Raw genomic sequence first — 23,013 nt, forward strand, 5'->3', positions numbered from 1 at the left:
AAATTTTGTATCGAGAATGATTGCTTTGCTAAAGGGAATATGAAAAAAAAACATTGTGTTTCTATATCAAGAATTTCAACACTTTTCGTATTTTGTTTAAATAAAATTTGGAATTTTAGGTTGTTCAAATAGTCAATTCGGATAATAAATTACTTTTAATAGGCAACGAGAATAATTAACCTTTACACAATGTTGCACAACCATCAATTTTCAATGATTAATATCACATCGCATCATGTATTGTTATTAACCCAATAAAGTTGTATTACAAATAAACACTTATAATAATTAGAGGGTTTGACATAAACTTATCATTAATTTTTTAAGTTGTAAATTGATATTTGACTTGATCGAGTAGCAATAAATCCTAATTTCAATATTAATTTTCCATTTTTTTAAACAAAATATTTTGGCAAAATCGCAAACTATACTGTTATACTGTTCTGTTAATCCTATACTGTTCCATTGATTTATACAAAATTTAATACCAGTAAACTTTTGTCCACCATAATTTAAATAAATATGGTCACCACTATAATTTTGTTATTATATAATTATTTTTATACTAAAACATTTATACAATTTATTCTTTACATAATTTATACGAGCATAATCATATGTCCCTATGCATACATATATAAAATATATGTACAGAATTTTGTTGAGTAACCTTTTGATACTTAAAATTGCATTTCTTGTTTACTACAAGAATGTAGACCCTCACACAAACACACATAACACGTAAAAATTGCATTTAAAAATAAAATTTATAAAAAAAAGAGGAAAACACAGAGAATATTGCTGACAGGATATCGCAAACATTTTGTTTTAAAAATTTTTCTTTTTGTTATTGCTATGTTCATTTTTGAAGAGCATAGAAGAACATAAGAAAATTCGTATAATTTTCTTTTATTTTTCATTTTCATTACTACTAAATATTCGTTGTAGTCGTTGTTGTCGTCGTTACGTTTTGCTTTTTTCAGGAAAAGCAAAACGGAGATCAAAAATAGCATAAAAATAAAATTAAAAAACAAAACGAAACTATATTTGAATCCTTATCAAGAAGGCATCCTTTTTATTTAAAAAAGAATAAATAAAAAACGAAAAAATACGGAAAATAACTGAAAACTTAGATATTCAGGGTCTTTTCATTTTTATACTCTTGTTTATATTTTATTTCTTTCTTTTTTTTTATTTTTGTATAAACAGTTTTAAGGAGCAGTTCAACAACATTTCCGGGAAGTATATACAAATAAATAAAGAAGAAAATTGTGAAAAATGCATAAAATTCAAAAGAAAATAGTAAAATGCAAACAAAGATTTTTTTTTCTCTAGCAACATATATAACAGTTTTCTTTATAAGAAAATGCAGTTTGTGCTCTATATCTATAATTGTATAAGATGGAAAGTAAATAAAAGTACTATACTAATAAATTAATTGAAAAAAATTAAGGATATCGAAAAAACAAAATTTTTACTGAGGTTTAATAATATTGGCAAAACCGAATAAAAAGATACACAACAAGAGAGAAAATTTCTCTTGAATTTTGATCACAATCTGTGGATTATTGCCATAAAAATTCAATTGAATTTTGTTCGTAATTTTGTATATTTAAATACTAATTAATGATTTGTTATACTTTAATCCATCGTTATAAACAATTCAAATAATTAATAACAACGTGTGGTAAATGTTTTCTATTCAAATTTATTTATTTCTTTTTGAGAACTATGTATGTATTCTTATTGAGAACTATGTAGAAAATTTAAAAATTTTTAATTACTATCCGAGGCTATTACAACGCCACACAGCCAGTACCGGGCAGTCGGAAAGAATGTGGACGGTTGCCTCGTCACCGCCACCACAAAATCTGCACAAGAAGCAGTCCGATTTTTTCAGCTTTTTCAGGTGAGACATTACTAGACAGTATTTCTGACGGCCATAAAACTGTAGCCGAATCTCAACCACCCTCCCGAAATAAAATAGAAATTACGGAGCGCGTTTTACGCTATATTGTTGTTATTTCTTTTTCACAGCATTTAGTGTTTTTTTTAAATATTCTTTTGAAACTACGCGATATTTATTTTAAATTTTTCAAATAATTTTTCAATAGTTTTAAAAGTGTACATGAAGCTAATTTGATTTATTTATTAAATAATCGAACACTCCAGAAAAATTTAAATTATACTGAAAAATAAAAATTTAATAATATAAGAAATTGAAAACATAAAAAAAAGATTCAAATCAATCACAATTCAACCAGCAATAATTACATATATACATACACATATGAATAAAAGATTTTTGTAACGTCTGATTAGCCATTGATCATTGAAATCCAACTCATCACAATTAATTAAATAACAGCTATATAATAGATTTTTATTAGCCAATGAATTTCAAATTTTCTAAAATTAATGAAGTGTAATAATTTATGATAAATAAATAATTTAAATTAAATTTCATCATATAATTATACATTAAAACGTTGAACAAGGGGATGGTAAACTATAAGGTTTTACCATTAAAACGTCTAATTTTGTATATTTTACTTAACCAAGAAGAAAGTAAACTTAAAAATTGATTAAATATTCCAAATCTAATATACTTACTGCAATTTACAAAGTTAATATAGCGGACTTCCTGACTTTATTTACAACAATTTTTAATAAAAATTATTTTCGAGATGGTTAAGGAATTTCAATTCAACTCCATTCTATATTTTTAAAAATATTACGGAGTTTAATTTCACAATTCACTTTTTTCTTCAATCTATTTTAATTACCATTTTAAAATTAATTCATTTTAAAGGTCAATAATATAATATTCTAGAATTAATTTAATCATTAAAACTATTTAAGGCAATTTAATTAAAACCTTAAAGCATATTGTATATATTTATAAGAAAAAATAGAAAGAATAATTGAAGATTTTTACATTGACCATCCAGAAAATTCAAAATGTTATCATTTACGGAAAAATTAACTCATTTTAAACTGTTATTGCAACCAAAAAACAAAGAAGACAAATTTATTCAAAAGGATAATATTCCAAATGACAGGATTATGGTATTTCCGAGATAGTGTGAAGATATTACAGAAGTCTACGTAATATTGATATTGCAGGAGTCTACATAATAATATAATCGTCGATTTCTACGTCAATAATAATGCCGACGGGAACTATCAAATTATATACGACAAAAAAACAGTCAAAAATTATGTTTGACGTATTCTCATTTTTTTTATAGCTAAAACCTGTACACTATACTTGATATATTGATTATAATCATTGATATATTAAAATACTTTTTGGAATATTTTACAAATTATGGAATATATTGAATTTAATATTACTGAAGACGAATAAATGCATGTTGATGCAAGAGGAAGATGCTAATGTTAAAAGTTCAGAATATTTAAAGATATTAAAATCTATCTTCTATCAACTTATACTTATATTTGATCAAAATTCTATACCCCAGTATTTAATTTACCATAAATTTTTGGTCATTTTTCATAATATTTTTTTAAGAACTTGCTTATTTTGAATTTTTCAAATTTTATACTATATTATCGAAGATATTCCACATTGAACTTTAAAAATTTCATTAAAAGAAAGTGAACAACTGTCGAGAAAAATTTTGAATAAACTTGTTTATTATTTTTCACATTTTTTGTTACTTTTAGTTGTCAGATATTGTATAATCAAATTTATTTCAAAAATATAATAAAAAAGATATACCATTTCCTATTGTATAATTAAAATATTTTTATGTTTATTTAAGACTTCATTTTGTAACTGACCTAACATATTGTAATCTTTAAATATTAAAATGCCTTAAAAAAAAAATTTTCAAATATTTTTAGAATTAATTAAAATCTTATAATATGAGAAAGAATTTTATGTATAACATAAGCCTTTCTGTATTATATGCTATGTACCATGATCTTAGACTTTCTTAATAATCTTTTCATCTTTATTACAATATTTTGCAATATAGAAAAAGAAAATCCTTATTCAAAAAAAATTTTCATATTTAATTTCAATAAAGTAAAAAAAAAAAACGAAAAATCTATAATTAATTTAATTCATGACTTAAAAATTACTCTGTTTTTTTTTTCGAAATTCTTTCCTGAATAATATAAAACAAAAAAAATATTATAATTTTCTTCTTCTCCTGTATTTCATCTTCTTAAAAGAATTTTTCCCAAAGAATTATGCAAATTAATATTATATAACAAAATACATATGCGTAATATTGTGCATGCATATGTGGTTTTAAATTTCAATAATATATAAAATCCTCTCAATGGACTTAAAACAAAAATAAAATGTTATGTACGTATATTACATATATAAATACAATGCATATTATATATGTGTATAACAATAAAATAATCTAAAAGGAAATGAGAAAAAACTAAATAAATATTATCAAGAAATACCAAATTTCCTCTCGTTAAATTTTCAATATAAGGATCTAAAGAAATCTTACCTACATACATAAATATAAGAAATAAAAAAAAAAATAAAATGGAAAATAAAATGTTAAGCTAAAGAAAAACACAATTTCTTTAATGTCCTTTACATATTATAAATATATTATAAGGATATATCATATAAAATGTAATTTTGTTTGAAGTAAAAACTTAAATCAATTATTATTTTTTTTCTTTTATACTTCCTTTTCGTTTTTGTTATACATATAATTTTTTTTTTTTTTGAAATTCCATCTGGATGTGTACACATATTATTATTAAAATACCTTTGGTAATAATATACTCCTATATATTCAATTTATATTATGTTATACTATGGTGCATATAATAACATTATGTTTGTGTTGTTATATTATATGACAAAAAATATGTTATATTCCTTAAGTATAAGTAGGAAACCTTAAGTAATAAAATTCAAAAAGTCATTAATATTTAAACAAAAGTCATTTATATTGTAACTTATTTTCTTATATATATTCCAACTATATATGTGGGACCTAAAATGTAAAGATAGAAAAGAAAAAAAAAGAAAATATATAAATTATTTAAAAAGTGAAAATGAAAAATTATTTTATTTTAGTTTTAAATATGTGATTTATTATTAAAATGTAATTTCTAGTTAAAATTGAATTTTCATACTAAATAATTCAAAGGTTTTTCAAATTATTATGTATACTTCATTTATTAATAATATATTATATATATGTATATAATAAACAAACATGTTTATATTAAAAACACACAATATTGTACACAATACTATATCTACATATATGATATTTATGTATATAATTATGGTATATATGACATACTTTTAAATTTAAGTTTCCAAAGTATACTTCACAAATACCCTTTAGAAAACAATTTTATTTTCTTGTTTTTTGAAATAAGAAAGAAAATTATACTCTATGTACTCATTTTAAATATAAAATACTATAGGATAAACTCTCCTATATTTTTACAAATTTTTATATAGACCTGAATTTTGTATACCAACATTACAAACATCATTATTTATACAAAAAATTCGATAAGTTTTGAAAGAGAAAATTGAGTAAGTCGAAAGAAAAACGTGTTTCGAGTAAATTGACCTTAAAATTTTTTTCGGACAAATTCTTTCTGCGGAATTAAATATGAGATCGAATTGATCGATTTTTGTAAAAATCTGTTGTCTATATAAGTTCAGAACAAAATAAAATACAAAACGTACTATTATTATTATTATCCAATAAAAGTTACAGTAAATTGCTATAAAAATCTACGTACAATGAAAATGGCTTTTTTTGAATTCCAAAAAAAAATTTGTGCATTACTAATTTAGAAATACCGCTAAAAATTCAAAATGCCCTAAATAATTAAGTTTTGAGATAAACTCAAATATATAAAGTTTTTTTTCACAATGAACCACTCCTTATTGTACAATGTTACTTCGATTCTGAAAGCCTCATATACCTACCTATTTATCAACTTCTGAGTCTGATCTGTATAGAAGTTATGGAACAACAAAACTATTGTTTATACGAGTTTCTTGCTCGCAATTATTACACATTTATTTAGTTTAAAACTTAATCCTTCCTTTAACAGTTTTTTTTTTTGCAAAATATTTAATATCAAAATAAATTATGGTAATTTGTGCCAAAACTGGTATATCATTCAATAGAATAACATTAAAAGCAGCAAATCTGAATAGATAAAAAACTTTCAAGATTAGCACTTAATTAATTTTACTTTTATATATTAAAAATTTTCTCATATTTGTTGTCAAATTTAATTTTTAACAATTTTACAATTAGATTTCCCTTTTTATTTTAAATTAGAATTTTCTTTTCAATTTTCGACAATTTCTCTTTTATTTTAAAGAATATGAACTACTTAAACCTTAATTACAAAATTGAAAATTGTATATCTTTTAAAATTCAATAAGAGCATTCACAAAAGACATTACTATTATTATTATTATTTTAAATTATTAAAATATTTTGGTATTTTATTAAAAGTAAAACCAATTTAAATAAATAGGTGAGTTCATAAAATGTTAAAATATTTATTTAACAACACAATATCAATTTATAACCTAAATAATTTTTATTAGAATATAAATTTGATAGTAAAATACAATATTTGCGTCTTTGGAATATTTAATTTTGCAATACGAATTTACATATTACGTATATGTATATGTATTTTGTCGATCTTCCTTTTTTATAACTTAAAGAAAAATTTTATACTTTAAGTAATTTTTAATTATACGGAAAAATATTTTAATATTAGAAAAAGTAAAATTATTTGAAACAATAAGCTCATAATATTATTATAATATATGGGATCTTAAGAAAATTATTAATTTATTAAAAGGTTCTGAAAGCAATTTAGTCTAGTAATATTTGAGTACGTATATATTTGATAATAATTAGTTAAAATTTTACGTATATTTTCAATATTTTTATTCTACAAAAGAAATTAAGAATAGTTGTTCTCAAAAGAACATCTCCACAATAAAGAGATAAACATATTATATGGTTAGAAAAACTTTTTGTTCAATTCTGGATTTGAATGCAACATATTTAAGGACTCGGTGACGTTTTATCTCTAGGTATTATACATACGTCATTACAAAATAAGATAAATGGTCCCACAATATATGAAATTCCGCGGGTATAAAAACTATCTCCCATAGAAATATAAATAAGTTCCCGTTTCTATTTTTCCGCCAACATTTTGTCTCTTTTAATCAATCTTCATACATTCGTAATATGTTGGATTCCTTTGACAGTAACTGAGTTCTTGGTAGTCTGACGATTCTGAAATTTATATTTAAATTGCTCACGTGTATAAATAACATTTACAAATTAAAATTTAAGTGTCTTAAAACTTCTTCATGAAATTACATCTAACTCAGATACGCACATGTAAATATCATCTACTTCATTATAGTTAAGTATACATACATGAATAAATAAAATTAAAATAGAAAATAAAACAATATTGTAAAATACCCACAATCTTTTAAAAAAATTAATTCAACACATGATCCGGAATTAATTTAAGGATATGTGAATATATAAAAATGTGAATTATGTATAGGTATGCTCGTATGTACAAAAGTTATTCTACAAAATAACATTCGTATTACAAATTGTATTTTACAGGAACCATTCCATATAGCACAGGAAAACAATTTAACTGTGAATTATAATTAAATTGAAAAGTTTTCGTTTTTTCAAAATAGAATTTCAGACTTGATTTGTGAAAGTTTTCCTCAATGTCCACAAGTTTCTTTGTTTTTTTTTTTCAAAAAAAAAAATAAAATAAAAAGGATAAAAAACTTTTTAAAAAAACAATTTCTTTTTTGTTTTTCTTTTTTTTTTAGAATTTCTTGTTGAAAAATAAAACATCAAATCAATTTATGTTCAATCGCATGTTACTCACAATATTTGTATGTATGCTTGTATTTGTGATGAACACTACAAAGATATAAATTGGTACATCTATATGTACATACATATATATATATAACCTCATCTATTATTGATTATGTATGTGCACGTGCACAATATAACCGTATATAAATTTATAAAGTATTTTGATATTAGAATATCTCGCCGTTAGACATGTAATCCCATTACATAAATTACAACAAAATTGTACATACGTCGTGTATATTGAGAGCATTACATAGTGGACATAAACAAACATTCATGTTACATGAACGATAAAAATTGTTGAGAATAATTTTCTATTGTTTTTGTTTTTTTTCTAATTTGCGACGTCTACTATAAAAAATATGTTGTATAGAAAATGTGTGCGTACATGAAACTTTTGGTTTTACTATAGCATATATGTACAGATGTGTGTGTGCAGTACATGTTGTCAATATTATATTACAAGTACATGTGAAATGTCTTCTGAAAGGTCAGAAAATCAATTTTTCTCTTTTATTTTTCCAATTTTTAATTCTCGTTTCTGTTTTTCTTATCATTCATTTTCTGGAATTGTATTCTATACTTCTCTTCATCTACACTGCCCCCTCTCTGTTATTTATTCTTAGCGATTTTCCAATTTTGCCTTTTTTTTTTAAATATTACGTATGCCTTGAGATAACCGATTATTTTGTATTCTACAGACATAAAAATTGTTTGTTTTCCTTGTTTTCGTTATTTTTTTTTCTATTTTCTTTATTGTTTTCTAACATACTTTTGAAAAGTTGTTGTAGGAACCTCTCTATCTTCTGACATTATCAATTTCCATATATCGAGTATAGAAAAAAAAATTAAATAATATAAAATGAAAAAAAAGTTAAGGGATGTCGTAAAAATAAACATTTATTTTAGGAGAGAGAGTATGAAGAGAGGGAGAGAAAACAAGAAAATAAAATAAAACCTTCGCTTTCGCTATTTTTATTTCACATTTTCTCTATATTCCTCTCTGATAATATATGAATTAATTTTTCATTTTATGAATAACAATTTCCTCCTTATTCACAATATAACACACATGACGCATATCTACTTACATGTGCGTTCACAATCATTTAATATTCTATTATTGCTTGTTGTTTTTTTTTAAGAAGAATTTTCGATATTAATGGTAATGTGAACGGTTCTTAGGTTTTTCCTTAAATTTTTATTTATTTGTAAATGTTTTTAAAATAAAAATTTCTATATCTATTTCATTCACTCTTTAAATATTATTTCATTATATCCACATATTCCGATACATACGTTTGAATATATATATATTGTTTTTTTTTAATTTATCTATAGATTGTTCAAGAATCAATACAAATTCCTGGCTCCGGTTTACATTTAACATATCAATCATCACAAGCCTCAGGTTATTTAAGTATTGTACGTATGCGTTTAACTGGTGAAAAAATACCATCAACTTTAACACATGTACATGTTGGAGTTGAAATTGAAGGTTCATTACATGTTAAAACATATGAAGCTGATCCAAATTTAATACATACATTTGCATGGAATAAACGTAATGTTTATAGGCAAAAAGTATATGGTGTTACAATTGCTAGAATATCTGTTGGTTATCAACATTCAACTTGTAAACAACCAGTATGGAATACACAAACAGCTAAATTACAAGGATATGATGTTGATATATCAGATATTGGTGGTTGGGGTTTAGATATACATCATCATTATAATTTCCATGAGGGTATATTACAAAAAGGTGATGGTAGTACATTACATATGAAAGAATATCCAAGAACAGTTAAAGTTGTTATGGGTACTGGTTTACAAAGACCATTAAATTGTCCAGATCATTGTAATGGTATTGCAAAAGATGCAAGATTATTAACACCAATTGCATTAGCATCTGGTCCAGATGGTAGTTTATATGTTGGTGATTTTAATTTAGTACGTCGTATAACACCAGATGGAAAAGTTTTTACAATATTACAATTAAGTGCAACACAAGTATCATATCAATATTATCTAGCTGTATCACCAGCTGATGGTAATTTATATATATCTGATCCAGAGAAACATCAAATATTAAGATTATTAAAATTGGAAAAAGTAAAAGATCCATTAATAAATAGTGAATCAGTTGTTGGTAGCGGACAAAGATGTATTCCAGGTGATGAAGGTTAGTATATTTCATTTAAATTCAATTAAAACCCAACTAATTCAAAATAATAAATTTTTCCTGAATATAATTTTTATCTAGTAGCCTTTCTTTCATTATTTTTCATTAATATTTTATTAAAAATTTATTATACATGATTTAATAAACAGAAATACATATCAGAAAAATTTATTAATTTTAATTTAAATATAAAATTTTCAAAAAAGGAAATTGTGGAGATGGAGGTCCAGCAATGCAAGCAAGATTATCACATCCAAAAGGTTTAGCAATAGCAGCTGATAAAACAATGTATATTGCTGATGGTACAAATATACGTGCTGTTGATCCAAAAGGTATTATACATACATTAATTGGACATCATGGTCATCATAATCATTGGAGTCCAGCACCATGTAGTGGTACATTAATGGCAAATCAAGCACAATTACAATGGCCAACTGGTTTAGCATTGAGTCCATTAGATGGTTCTTTACATTTCATTGATGATAGACTGGTGTTACGTTTAACATCTGATATGAAAATAAGAGTTGTAGCTGGTACACCATTACATTGTAATAATGCTGGTGTTAATACAAATAATGGAGGAACACAAACAAATAAAAATAATTTAACAGAAAATGTACTTGGAACTGTATTAGCAATGGCATTTTCACCATTCGGTGATTTATATATTGCCGATAGCGATGCAAGACGTATAAATTCAATACGTGTTGTTGATACGGCTGGTAATATGAGATATTTTGCTGGAAAACAAGAAAGTTCTGGGTAAGTTTAATGTGTTTTTAATTTTTTCTTTATTTTAATAGCTATTACAAATTTGTCTTACTTCAAATGTATATTGAAGAAAAAATATTGCTTAAAATTTGCTTGAAAAACTTAATATGCAAATCGATTTTCTGATAAAAGATAAATGGGACTTTGTTTGATAATTGAAGACATGAAGCTTTAGATGAAAGATGAATAAAAATAACCCACAAAGTGGGAATTTATTTAATTTTATATTTTTTTTTTTTGTTTTTTTTATCACCAGCACTCTTTTTCTTTATCTTATTCAAATCTTTTTAAACATTTTTAATTTCAAATTCATCCATTCTTCTTATCATATCCTCTGTCTATATAAGCGTGTTTTAGGATATTAAAATAAAACGTGCTTATAGATTATAAGATTGATTGTCTTGTGATAATTTAAATCCAAAATTCGAACGGATCAAATATTTTCGATTCAGTTCAATATATTTTTCACCTTGTATAAGACATTACTATTTATAAATTCCATCCAATTAATTTTTAATTCCAATTTGTGTCAAACAAAATTAAAATTGTTCCTAAAAGTATTACATAATGCTGGTCATTGTATCAAATATAATGATTAATGAATATTAAAAATTTATTAGGTAGTTGTCTTCGTCTGAAACTCTAAGTTTTAAAATGAATCAAATAGAATCCAAGCTGAGATTATGATTATTTCTTAAAATAAAAAACAAAAAAAATTTCATTATACAACTGCAGAACAGTTTGGATGATGTAAACAAAGGAATAAATCAAAATAGAAAAATTAAAAAAATTCTTCTTTTTGAACTGGATTCAAACCAGCGACCTGTCCCTGTATACACGAACATTCTACAAAGAACTCAGCTATAAAGCTCAGTTTTTCTGGCTCGCTCTTTTGGATACGTTATCCAACTTTTGCAGTTATTTGAAAAGATTTTCTTTATTTATTTCAAGAAATTTCCAAAAATAAATTGAACAACTACCCGTCCTCATTATTTTTGTGCATTTAGAAAATTGAAAATTATAGAATTACCATTCTATTATGAAATTATGAAGTGCAAAATAATATAAAATTACCTAAAAGTATGCAATTTTTTTTAAATTCACACATATAGGAAAAAAAATGAAATATGCATCACATTTTGAACAGTGATGAAACTAAATTTTTCAAAAAATTTTTAAAGTTATGAATACAATTTTCATTTATATTAAAATCTAGGTTATCTAAAAAAAATTTGTCTAAGAAATGTCCTTATTTTAAAACATTTAGGTAACTATTATTACAAATTCTTTTACATTGTATTTTTTTTTCCTTACTGCTTTTTTAAGCTTCAACAATCATCGTCCATTCAAATAAGAAATTGTTTCTAGGTGATTTTTGCTGCCATTTCAATATGATATGGAAAATCCTTTAACAATTTATTTAATTTTTCTTTTATTATTTTGTTTTTTTAGTTCTTCCAATTCTAAAAAGAATTGTTGGGCGCTTTTCTCTAGTTTTTTTTATCACTCCCTTTTTTTTTTTGGCTTTCTTCTAGTTTTTTTTGTTTTATTATTTTTTTAAATGATCACCATATTTAAATCGAGAAATAAAAATGGTAAAGAGAGAGTATAGAGAAATCAACCGATTTATCTTTATCATTGGCAGATAATAATGGTGACTAGTGGCAGTCATTTTATGGAATCGCTTTTTATTGCTTTGGATGTTTTATGCCATTGTTTTATCCCATCATCATACAATGTTCCTTTTGTTTCTATATCTTGTTTTTTTTTCCTTTTTTATATTATCCTTTTTGGTTTTTTCGTTTTTCTAAAGTAAATCCTTTTTGGTATATATACTTATAAATGTTATATACTTTTTTTTTCTGCTGTTGTTTTAGAAATGGTACAAAGACAATTTTTATTGTGTTGTAGACTTTTCATCAAGCCTTTCTTATTTTCTTTATTTTTTTTTTGTTTGTTTTGTTTGGTTTTGTTTTTTTTTTACTTGAATCCTTGCTTTGTTCATTTGTTTCTCTTTGTAAAATAATGTGGATTACTTTAATTTTTGTTGTCGTTCCCTTTTTTTTATTCCTTTTTTTTTGGTTTTTTTATAGTTCATTCTTTGAATTTTTAAGCTTTTCATGGGTTTTTTTATTATCTTATTTTTGTTTCTCCTTATTTTCTTTTTATACAAAATTATTTTTTTTTATTTTACTAGAATTGTTGTCCTTTATCCTTTAGGCAATATTTTGTTTTGCCGTTATTTGTCATTAAGAGGAAGGAAACGAGTAAAATAGAGAAAGAAAAAAAATTTAGAAAAGCTTTACAAATTTATCAAGATAAATTTTTCTATACAAATTGTATATGTATAAAAACTTTATATACAGGGTGTTCCTAAATTACGTGTTTAAAAAATGGTTTGGAATTTAAGTTGCTTGGGAAGAGCAGTATTAATTATCCTACTGAATTTGATGAGCTAGAAGCGACTAAAAATTATATGTTGTAGCTTCTGGAATCGAATTTTAAGAATCATATTTTTGTTCAAACCTCAATCAACACAAATTGATCACTCATATTTATAAGAGGGTGAAAGAAATAAAAATAAGAAATATAAATATTAAACTCTGCCTCAGGGCCAATTTATGTTTTGTGTTACTATAGTATATTTCCACCCAAACATCCATCCATCCATCGAAGCTATATATAAAAAGCATTTTTACTCTAGCAAGGTTATTTTCACTAATGTTTTATTAGTAGCAAGTGCTCGAACACAATTTAATTTTTCATATTTAATTATTAATTGATAATTAAAGTATAACTCCCAATGTGAGTTCTCGATATCTCAAAATTTATTTTTGCCCTACAAACGAATTTGGTAATGTTGTCAAAATTCTTAAAACTTTATTTGAAATCGTTTTATAGTTCTTAGCATCTACGATTTAATTAAAATCTCAGAAAATATTCAAATAAACTAGTGGTTTGTAATCGGAAATTATATAGATTGTTGTAGCAGTTTTCCTGAATGGAATTTTTAACTCTTAACAGTAAAAGTACTTTTAAAAAAATCCAGTATTTTAAGCAACTCAATTGTTATACAAATTTCAATATTATGGAAAACTTTTTATTTATTTTGAATCTATTGTGTTGTTTTGAATTACATCAATATTAAAATTGCTTTTACGTCTATTATTACAAACTATATGAAATTCGATTTAAATCTTCAAAATTTTTAATACCATTTCCTTGCTTTAAGAAAGATATTTCTGTGTTTGAAAAAAAGTTCATTTTAGAATTTATAACTAACTTTCATTGTTGATCTAATTAAAACCTCTTATTGACAATTTCAATGTCTTTCTCTAAAGGATACACAATATCCTCTTTTAGAGCCACACATAAATAGAAAACAACTCATGAGACCACCTGTGCTCAGATATACGTATAAAAAACGTTTAAAAGCATTTTTTATATGAACAACCATTACAAAGTACTTCTATTATTTGACCAATCTAGAAAAATATTTTAAAAAGGAAATTGTGTTTTTAGGAACTTTCATTATTATAATTTTTTTAAAGGCTTTATGTTTTTTTGTTTTGTTTTTTTTAAATAGAAAAAGAAATTCTATTCGAAATTAGGATCACACAGGAATTACTGTATACCTTATAAATAGAACAAAATTCTCCTATATATTCAGAATAAAATGAATAATTTATTCACTGAATTGAGAAAATAATGGCAATTAAATTTCTTTAAAAAGATTATTTCGTTTGTATTAAGCACCTATGTATATGTAAATTTTATCTAATGGTTTATATTTTGATTCTTAATTTACTATTAAAATTTGTTTTTTTTTTTTTCATTTTGCAATTTATTATTTAAGTTTAGATTTTTTTTAATTTAAGGCAATAATTGTGATTATACAAATGGGTTAGTGTTATATTTCCTATAATTTGATACGTTTTTATACTAGGCTTATTGCCAGTTCAAAAATCATTCTTCACATAACCGAACTCTACTGGAGGACGTTTCGTTTAACTTGGAATTAATAATTCACGTAATTTAGAATTAAATAAAGTGCCTACTGTCTTAGAAATCTATTAGAATACTTTCGATTACTCATTGTGATAGTCTTAATCGTATGGTAATAATGAACAATTAACTTGATTTTCTACAAATAACACGGGTTCAACACAAATAATTTTATTTCCATTCGATTTTGCTCTCAGAAGTGTTTCCTTATGAGATATTGTCTTTTTGGATTCTTATTTCTATGTCAAGTTGTTTATTGATCAACATTATTGATTTTTTCAAATAAAATTTTAAATTTTGGTTAACAAATTTTCAGTTCAAGTTCGTGACACTATGTGCCAAATTTTTCAAGTTAACAAATGAAGCTTTACTTATTTGACTTCAATGTTTAACTGTATATGTAAGATTTGATAATTTCTGTAGCTAAGACGTTTAAATTGAAATATATTCTTAATGTTCTCTGACGATAACTTATGATGAGACATGAAACTTTTGCACTATGCTTACTAAAATTCCATCAAAAAGATTAACTATCAAAAAGACAAAAGGGCGGAATGTAACGCTAATAATAAAATGTCGGAATAAAATATCAATTAAATTTAATAAATTTTGATATCAATTAAAATTTTCAAGGCCGCATGAAAGTCATGTTTATGAGAAGTTTATGTAAAACGCAAAGTTTTAGTCTCAGTTTTTCCGTTAAATGATGGAAATGGTTAATCTCTCATGATTCAAAGAAATGAGTATTTTCTTTTATTTTCAAAAATAATAACTATAATAAGTTACTCAATAAAACTCTGAATTTTCTCACTATAACTTGATAATTTACCACATCCTTTCCCTTCATTTCATTTGATATAAAAAAAGAACTTTAAATCGATAAATCGCATTTAAATTTTAAAGAAAAATTTAACAAAATTCATTGTTGCCATCAAAAACTTAATATATCTACTTTAAAAGCAACAATATCCAGTCAATATTTTCCAATTAAAACCCCCAACTCAAAGTATTCAACAAAAATTTATTAGTTGAATGAAAATAATTCTTTTATTAATACAAATAATAACTATACACAAACCAATCAATTTACTTCCAGATTATACAAAATAAAGTTTTAAACTCTACTATATCCAGAACTGAATCCAAAGCTTTAGAATATAAGCACATTAGATTATAATTCAAATAATCTATCCCCAGTTATCCACCACATCTAAGCAGAAAACAATAAAAAAAAAATTATTTTAATCTCTTTGTATCTCTTAATCATTGTTTAGAAAAAAATTTTTTTTTGTATATGGTACCGAAATTTTCTCTTAAAAAATAAAAAAAAACTGGCAATAAAATTTCAACTCTTTGCACAAACAAAAATAAATAAAACTACTAAAATTCACCAATTAAGTTCATTTTTTTTATGCAAAAAAAAAAATTACAATGGAAAAATAAAATAAAAATTATTTTGTTGTCTCGATTCCAAAAACTTTAAAAAAAACCTTCCCAATATAATCTTTTTTGTAATATCAATAATATTACAAAAATCGAGTAGGAATTTTTATAAATAAAATCAAACCTACACATAGAAATATGGCAAGTAACTTAAACCGTTTGTCACATATATGAGAACATCAATAATGTTGTCAGCAACTGTAATAGGGTTACCATTTTGCTTAAAATTTTTTTAATTTAATGCCCTATTACACGAATGACCAAAGTTATTCTCGAATAACATGCTATATATAGCGTTTAACTACAAATTTTATATGAAAAAATCTGTCAAAATAAAATATGTTTTCCCAATATGAATGATTTATTTTAGCGATTTTTTCCTCAAATTAAAGGAAATTTTAAAAGAAACTTCAAAAAATTAAAAAAAAAACGAAATCGGTATAACATGCTATTCACCTGTAGTCTGAATAGGCTATAACCAAGTCAAATTGATTTTTTAAACTGCATTAAATTGTTATAAAGAGCACCCAGAACAAAAGTTTTCCTCCAATAAAAAAAATTTAATAAAATTTAAATTATTTTTTAAATTAATTGAATTAAATAAAAAATTCCACAATTAAGTTGAAAGCACCAAGATTCGATTCATTAAAATTCTTGAATTTTTTTAGAAATTTTGTGTACCAACAAATTATTTCGCTTCCCAATACTGTACCTTAAAAACTTAAAATACCATAAGAAATTCTTTATTTTATTGGGGTTTTCACGTAAAAAAAAACTATTTTTCCCGTAAACTATTCGAATTCTAATTTTTAGTTTTGTTTTGGCACATTAATTTAAATTTCTAACGTAAAGGTAAATCAAAAACTTTATATAAAATACGACAATCCCAACAACTTTATTTTAATACTTGCCAGTTACGAGTAATATACTGCGAATGTGTTTGCATTAACTTTCAATATCAGTAAAATTACAAAAAAAAAATAATAATAAAACCTTAGACAACTATATATACATATGTGCAAATGCGATTCTAAAAATATTTTACATCAAAAAAAATTTTTTTTAAAAACTATTTTTGCCTATTTTGCCTAAAAAATTCTCTAAAAATTTACTGCCTAATATTTAATTGTATAAACATTCGTATATGTACATATGCCTACACCATAATATGTGATATTTGCATCAATGTATCCTAGAATCCTATCCACAAATAATGCCCTTCATATACGTATAAATTCATATGAAAAATTTTATGTTACTTACAAAATCCTATATATAGAATGCCAAAGGAATTTTGCCTTTAAGCCAACAAAAATAAAAATGAAAATTCTCCAACCTAAAGCAAAAAAATTTTCTCTCTATATTATATTTATAGATTCGTGCATGTGAATATGCAAAATAAATGAAAAATAAAACAAAAAACGAAACAAAAAGTAAATTCCTAACAATTTTTAAATATTATAAAGGATCTTGATAAGAAAAAAAAAAGAGAAAAAGGAGGAGAGCATAAATAAAAAAAAAAAAAACTAAAGTAAAATATCACCAAACCATCAAAATAGCAGATATCAGCAGAATATTCTTAGAGGGGCCTACATACATATTATTTCAGTTCATACATAAATACACAAACATATACAATACTGTTTATTTGCATTTGAATATTAGAAAAGATGAATATACTTTATTTAAAACAGAACGAAAACAGAAAAAAAAACACAACAAAAGGACTCCTCGTTCTAGCAATCTACTACCTACACACATATATGAGCATGTGATACATACAATTTATTATAAATCCTTTCGTTTCTTGTCTTTTATCACGATTTTAAATACAATAAACCTCTACTCCATATCTCTATTGTATTTGTATATGATATGTGAGTGAAAGAAAAAATGACGAAAAGAAAATAGTTTAAAAAACAAAAATAAAAAGTTTAAAAAAAGGACGTGTTAGGAAGGAAGGAATTGTAGAGGAAAAAAATAGCGACAAGAAAAAACTGGCAGCAGGCTACAGGCTTAGTCTACAACACAATTGTTTTTTTGTTTTTTTTTTCATTATTATTCTTATCTCTCTTTCTCTATACTTTTTTTCTCTTTATTTTATTATTTTGGCTGGCTCTGAACAATTTCCAATCACACCCCAACTCATATATGCATGTATGTATGAGTGTACATAATATATCAAAGTTTGTATAGTTGTTAACGCGACTAAAAATCTGAAAAAAAAACCATTTATTCTGTTTTGGTTTTTTTCACTTCTTTTTTATAAAAAAAATTTTTGCTTACTGTTCAATTCAAAACCAGAAAATCATAATAAAGTCTAAGTATATACAAGTATTACATATTATATTGTGTGTGTATGGTAACGTGTATTATCTTCATATACGCACATATATATGACTATATTAGTAAACTTTATAAATGATTATACGAGTAGTTTAAAAAAAAAATGAGAGCCTTTCAACACCATTCAATACTCTACACATACACCTATGCCCCTATGTTTGTTACAAAAAAAAAAAAAAATATATGAATGCCATTTATGAATATTTCAAAATTGAATGTATGAGAAAATGAAGGATCTTTTTCCTTAGTTTCTTCTTTTTTTTTAGTTTAAAAGGATTTTTCCTTTAAAATTCTTTAAATTACTACAATAGTTTAACAGTAGTTTATTGAGTATTTCATTACGAAATTATTTCTAATTGGGGACATAAGCTTTAAGTTGTAAACGTGATTTTCTAAAAAGAAATTATTTACGTCTCCACAATCAAAATTGAATCGAAAATAATAAATTTATTTCACTCATTCAAAATCAATTTTAAATTTTACAATTCCGTTTCTCTCTTCTGAGACTTGTTAGACATGAGACTAGCTGCACGCAAAATAATGTGCTGTAAAAAGTCGGAAAATTTTTATATACAATCAAAGCTGATGAATTAAAATTTACTTCTATAATATAAAATTCAGGAACAAATCGCCATATAAATCCGTTTAATGCTCTCTAAACTGTGCTCTTTCTATAAATGGCACTGTTTGAGACTGCACTTTATTTATACTAAACGTGGTCTATTGCAACGTCCAATTTGCGATCACATTGCAATTTTTATTATCGTTGCAGGTACTTTTCATTTTTCTGGTCTTTCTTGTTATAGTTTGTGTTGTTGCTTATTTCAAGTTCATATTTTATTCGAAAGTCTGGCATTTTTTTTGTCATAATTTGAATTTTTTTTTCTTTTTTTATTACTGCCCATAGTTGCTCGTTTTTTTATTTACTTCTTTGAATTTTTTTTAAAATAGTTTAATTTGACTTTTTATTTTTAAAAATTTTCCATTTTTCTTATGTAATTTTTTTTCTCTGTTCTTGATTTTTTCACACATTTTCTTATACAATAATAGGATAGTAAAAATTATACTCGTAACGAAGCAAACTGAAAACGTTTAGGAATGCCTTACTCTTTAGGAAACGTAAATTTCTTTGAAAAATTTTAATTTATTATATACATATTTTTTTTTCAATGTTGATTTTAACAGTGTTATATAGTCCTTGAATTAAATTTACATTTACGAGGCCATCTTTTTATTATATGACATTATATCCTTCCAATATAATCCTTGCAATGTGAAAAAGTAAAAAAAAGCAAATTATAACACATTTAATAATAAAATAGAAAATGTAGAGGTTCACGTATGTGTAAAATTTTCAAGAGGAGGGTAGAATATATTTATGTACAGTAACGGTTAGGTTAAAGATGGTGATATGAATCATTAGCTTTTGGGCTCTTTACAATGCGGTTGCAGGCATCTAATATCATAAAAAAAATTTAATTTTTGCTTTTTGTGAATTTTAAATGGCAGGATTATACTTTTTCAACTAAATATTTAATTTTTCCATTCTTTTTTAATATAATAGAAATCAGGAAAGCAAATTCCTAAATATTTTATGATTCCAGGTTTTTTTTGATATATTTGATATACTTATTATGTAACTGTAAAAAACTCGAATTAGTAACAGAGTGCTTGCTATACATGACCTTAAATTAAATCTAATATATAGAAAAAGTTAATTTACAATTAAAAGTATAATTATGGAGGTTTAATACAGTACAGTTAAAAGATCTTATATAACTACAAGAGACAGATATATTATGTACTCGTTAAATAAAATTGCGATTTAAAAGAAAATTTTAAATATCGTCTTTCCAAACGCATATATTTCTATTTAAGCGCTATACTATCTATAATTTAAGAAGAATTCTGAAGTTTAACTCAACTTGACCAATATTCTTATTCTTAGACTAACTTCCAGTTCTATAGTTTCAATGTTAATAGTATGTCATTATTGAAATCCACAAGTTAGCACTGTCCATTTTGTGTAAAATTTTTAGTAGTATGCCATATACAATTAAGCATATAATTATCTTTGGGACTTTGAAACGAAAATAGTAACATATTTTAGGTTTAATCATACGAAAACCGCTAAATGTATAATTAATCGTGCCAATAAGATGCCCAATTTTTGAAAAATTACAAAAATGAAAATCTTTTACGAAATTATTTAGAATCATTACGAAACAATTTTCTTTGGAAATTTACGGTACGTGTTACTCGAAGCACATAGTAAATTCAATTCATGGGGACCTAACAGACAATTTTTGACGTTATTTACAAAATTTCGTATTATTTTAGGTTGAAAATTTTATGCTTACTGCTTGACAATATTAACACTTTTAATTTGAATACTAGCATCACACCAGAAACATGTAGAATGCCAAATAAATATTTTTAACTATGAATATTTTCTACATAATCCGAAATGATATGCAAATTTTTTTTTTTTATTTAATTGGAACCCCCCTGTATGTTCTTTATAAGTATATACTCTCATACTTACACTGTATAAAGGTGTGTACATCAGTTTAACAAAACAATTTAATGCAAGACTAAAAAAAATAAGTGGTGGAATTTATTAATCTTGGGTTTTATAGCTTTGTTAGAGTTTTATTATTGTCTAACATTTTTTCTCGTTTTTCATTAATATTTTTCTTCTCATTCTTTTGGTTAACATTTTAATTCTTTGTTCCGGTGCTCAGTTATGTATTTGTTATTTTTCCTTTTCTCAAACTCTCATTTCTTTGTTTTTTTTTTGTTTGTTCATAACATTTGATTGTTGTTTGTATTTGTTTCGATAACAGGTTACAGATGAAGAAATCTTATAATAATTATTTTAGTTTGACTTGATATTATACTTTTATATACAAATAATATATATACATTATGTATGTGTGTGTATGAATTTATGTACCATTATGATTTTATTATTTATTTAGATAAGGACATCTTACATATTGTTGCATGAATATCACCACACAACAACGAATTCAAGATATAAAATTTTGTTTTTATATAAAACAGAATAAAATATACGTACTTACATATATAAATGAACAAAACAAAACACAGAAAATAAGGAGCATTGAGTACAAAAATACAGAAAAAAAAAATTTATTTAATGAAAGTTACAAATCCCATGGTTTTAAGGTCGCTTGTTTTGCTTTTCTTTCATTTTTTTTCTAGATTTGCTTTTAATAATTAAAAAACTTTTCTATATTTATTTTCTTCAGCTCACACATATACGAGTACATACAAACTCTTATTCATTTGTATATTAGCTTTTATTATCCTTTCGCTCTTTTCGGATTTTTTCCTTTTTTTTTTTGCAATTCTGAAAATTTTTTTAATTATATTTTTTTTATTTCTTTCTTTGTTTTATTTGTTTTCTTTTTTTTTTGTTTTTTTTGCACTATATAAGTGTATATTATTGCTATTATTATTATTTCATAAGTATTTAATTATTTATTTAATATAACCCCCGAAATAAGAAAAAAATTTTTCTTTATTTTAAAACAAAAGAGATAAAACAAAGAGAAAAAAAAACTAAAAAGGATTCATTTACAAAAACAAGCCAAATATTGAATGCTATTGAAATTTCTTAAAAATATTTAAAGTCAAACGAAAATTTTCTATATTGAAAAATAATATGCCGGGGGATGATGTAATATTGAAAATTTCGTAGACATTTCGTATTGTTTCCATTTTTTTTTCTTTTAAATATTTTTTAAAAGCTTCTTTATCACATCAACAACAAATTTTAATAACAGTAATGTTTAAAGATAATGGTTTCAAAAAGACAATAAAAAGAAGCGAAAATAAATTTTAGAAATTATATTGTTTAATTTTCCCGATTATAAATGTGAAACTTCAAAAATCACTTCAAAAATAAACTTAAGTTTCAAAAATAGACAAAATTTTTCAGACTTTCAACAGGAATTATTGTATTTTTTATTATGCATTATTAATAAACGAATAATACAATTTTAAAACAACTTAATGATCAATAGAGCCCTTACTTAAACTGTGATTGATAAACTTAATCCACTATACAGAAGTTTAAGGTGATAAAAAGTCTTAAGTTGTAGTTGAGTAATTGAGTGCAGAAAAAATATCGATAATTTTTCTTTATGGGGGACAAAATCAAGCGTAGCCGATAAGCTTATTTAATCCGAAGCTCCTATGAAAATATTAAAGCTACATCATTACATGTAATATTATTTTAGAAGTTTGTGATTCTCCAACGCTGTGAAATGCATTGCAGTTGAAAAAACAACATGTAAAATTTGTTGT

At 24.1% G+C, this 23,013-nt stretch overlaps 1 protein-coding gene across 2 annotated transcripts in view; it reads left to right on the forward strand.

Annotated features, from left to right (window-relative positions):
- LOC129618803 (teneurin-a) overlaps positions 1 to 23,013 on the forward strand; it is a 364,957-nt gene that overhangs the window by 275,139 nt on the left and 66,805 nt on the right. For both annotated transcript variants that reach the window (XM_055533811.1, XM_055533812.1), the window contains 2 exons: positions 9,267 to 10,110; positions 10,317 to 10,875. In XM_055533811.1, the coding sequence (XP_055389786.1) occupies positions 9,267 to 10,110; positions 10,317 to 10,875 (1,403 nt within the window). The remainder of the gene's footprint in view (positions 1 to 9,266; positions 10,111 to 10,316; positions 10,876 to 23,013) is intronic.

This window comes from Condylostylus longicornis, unplaced genomic scaffold, assembly GCF_029603195.1.
Source record: "Condylostylus longicornis isolate FDR11 unplaced genomic scaffold, ASM2960319v2 ptg000010l, whole genome shotgun sequence".
In the NCBI taxonomy this organism is placed as follows: Eukaryota; Metazoa; Arthropoda; class Insecta; order Diptera; family Dolichopodidae; genus Condylostylus; species Condylostylus longicornis.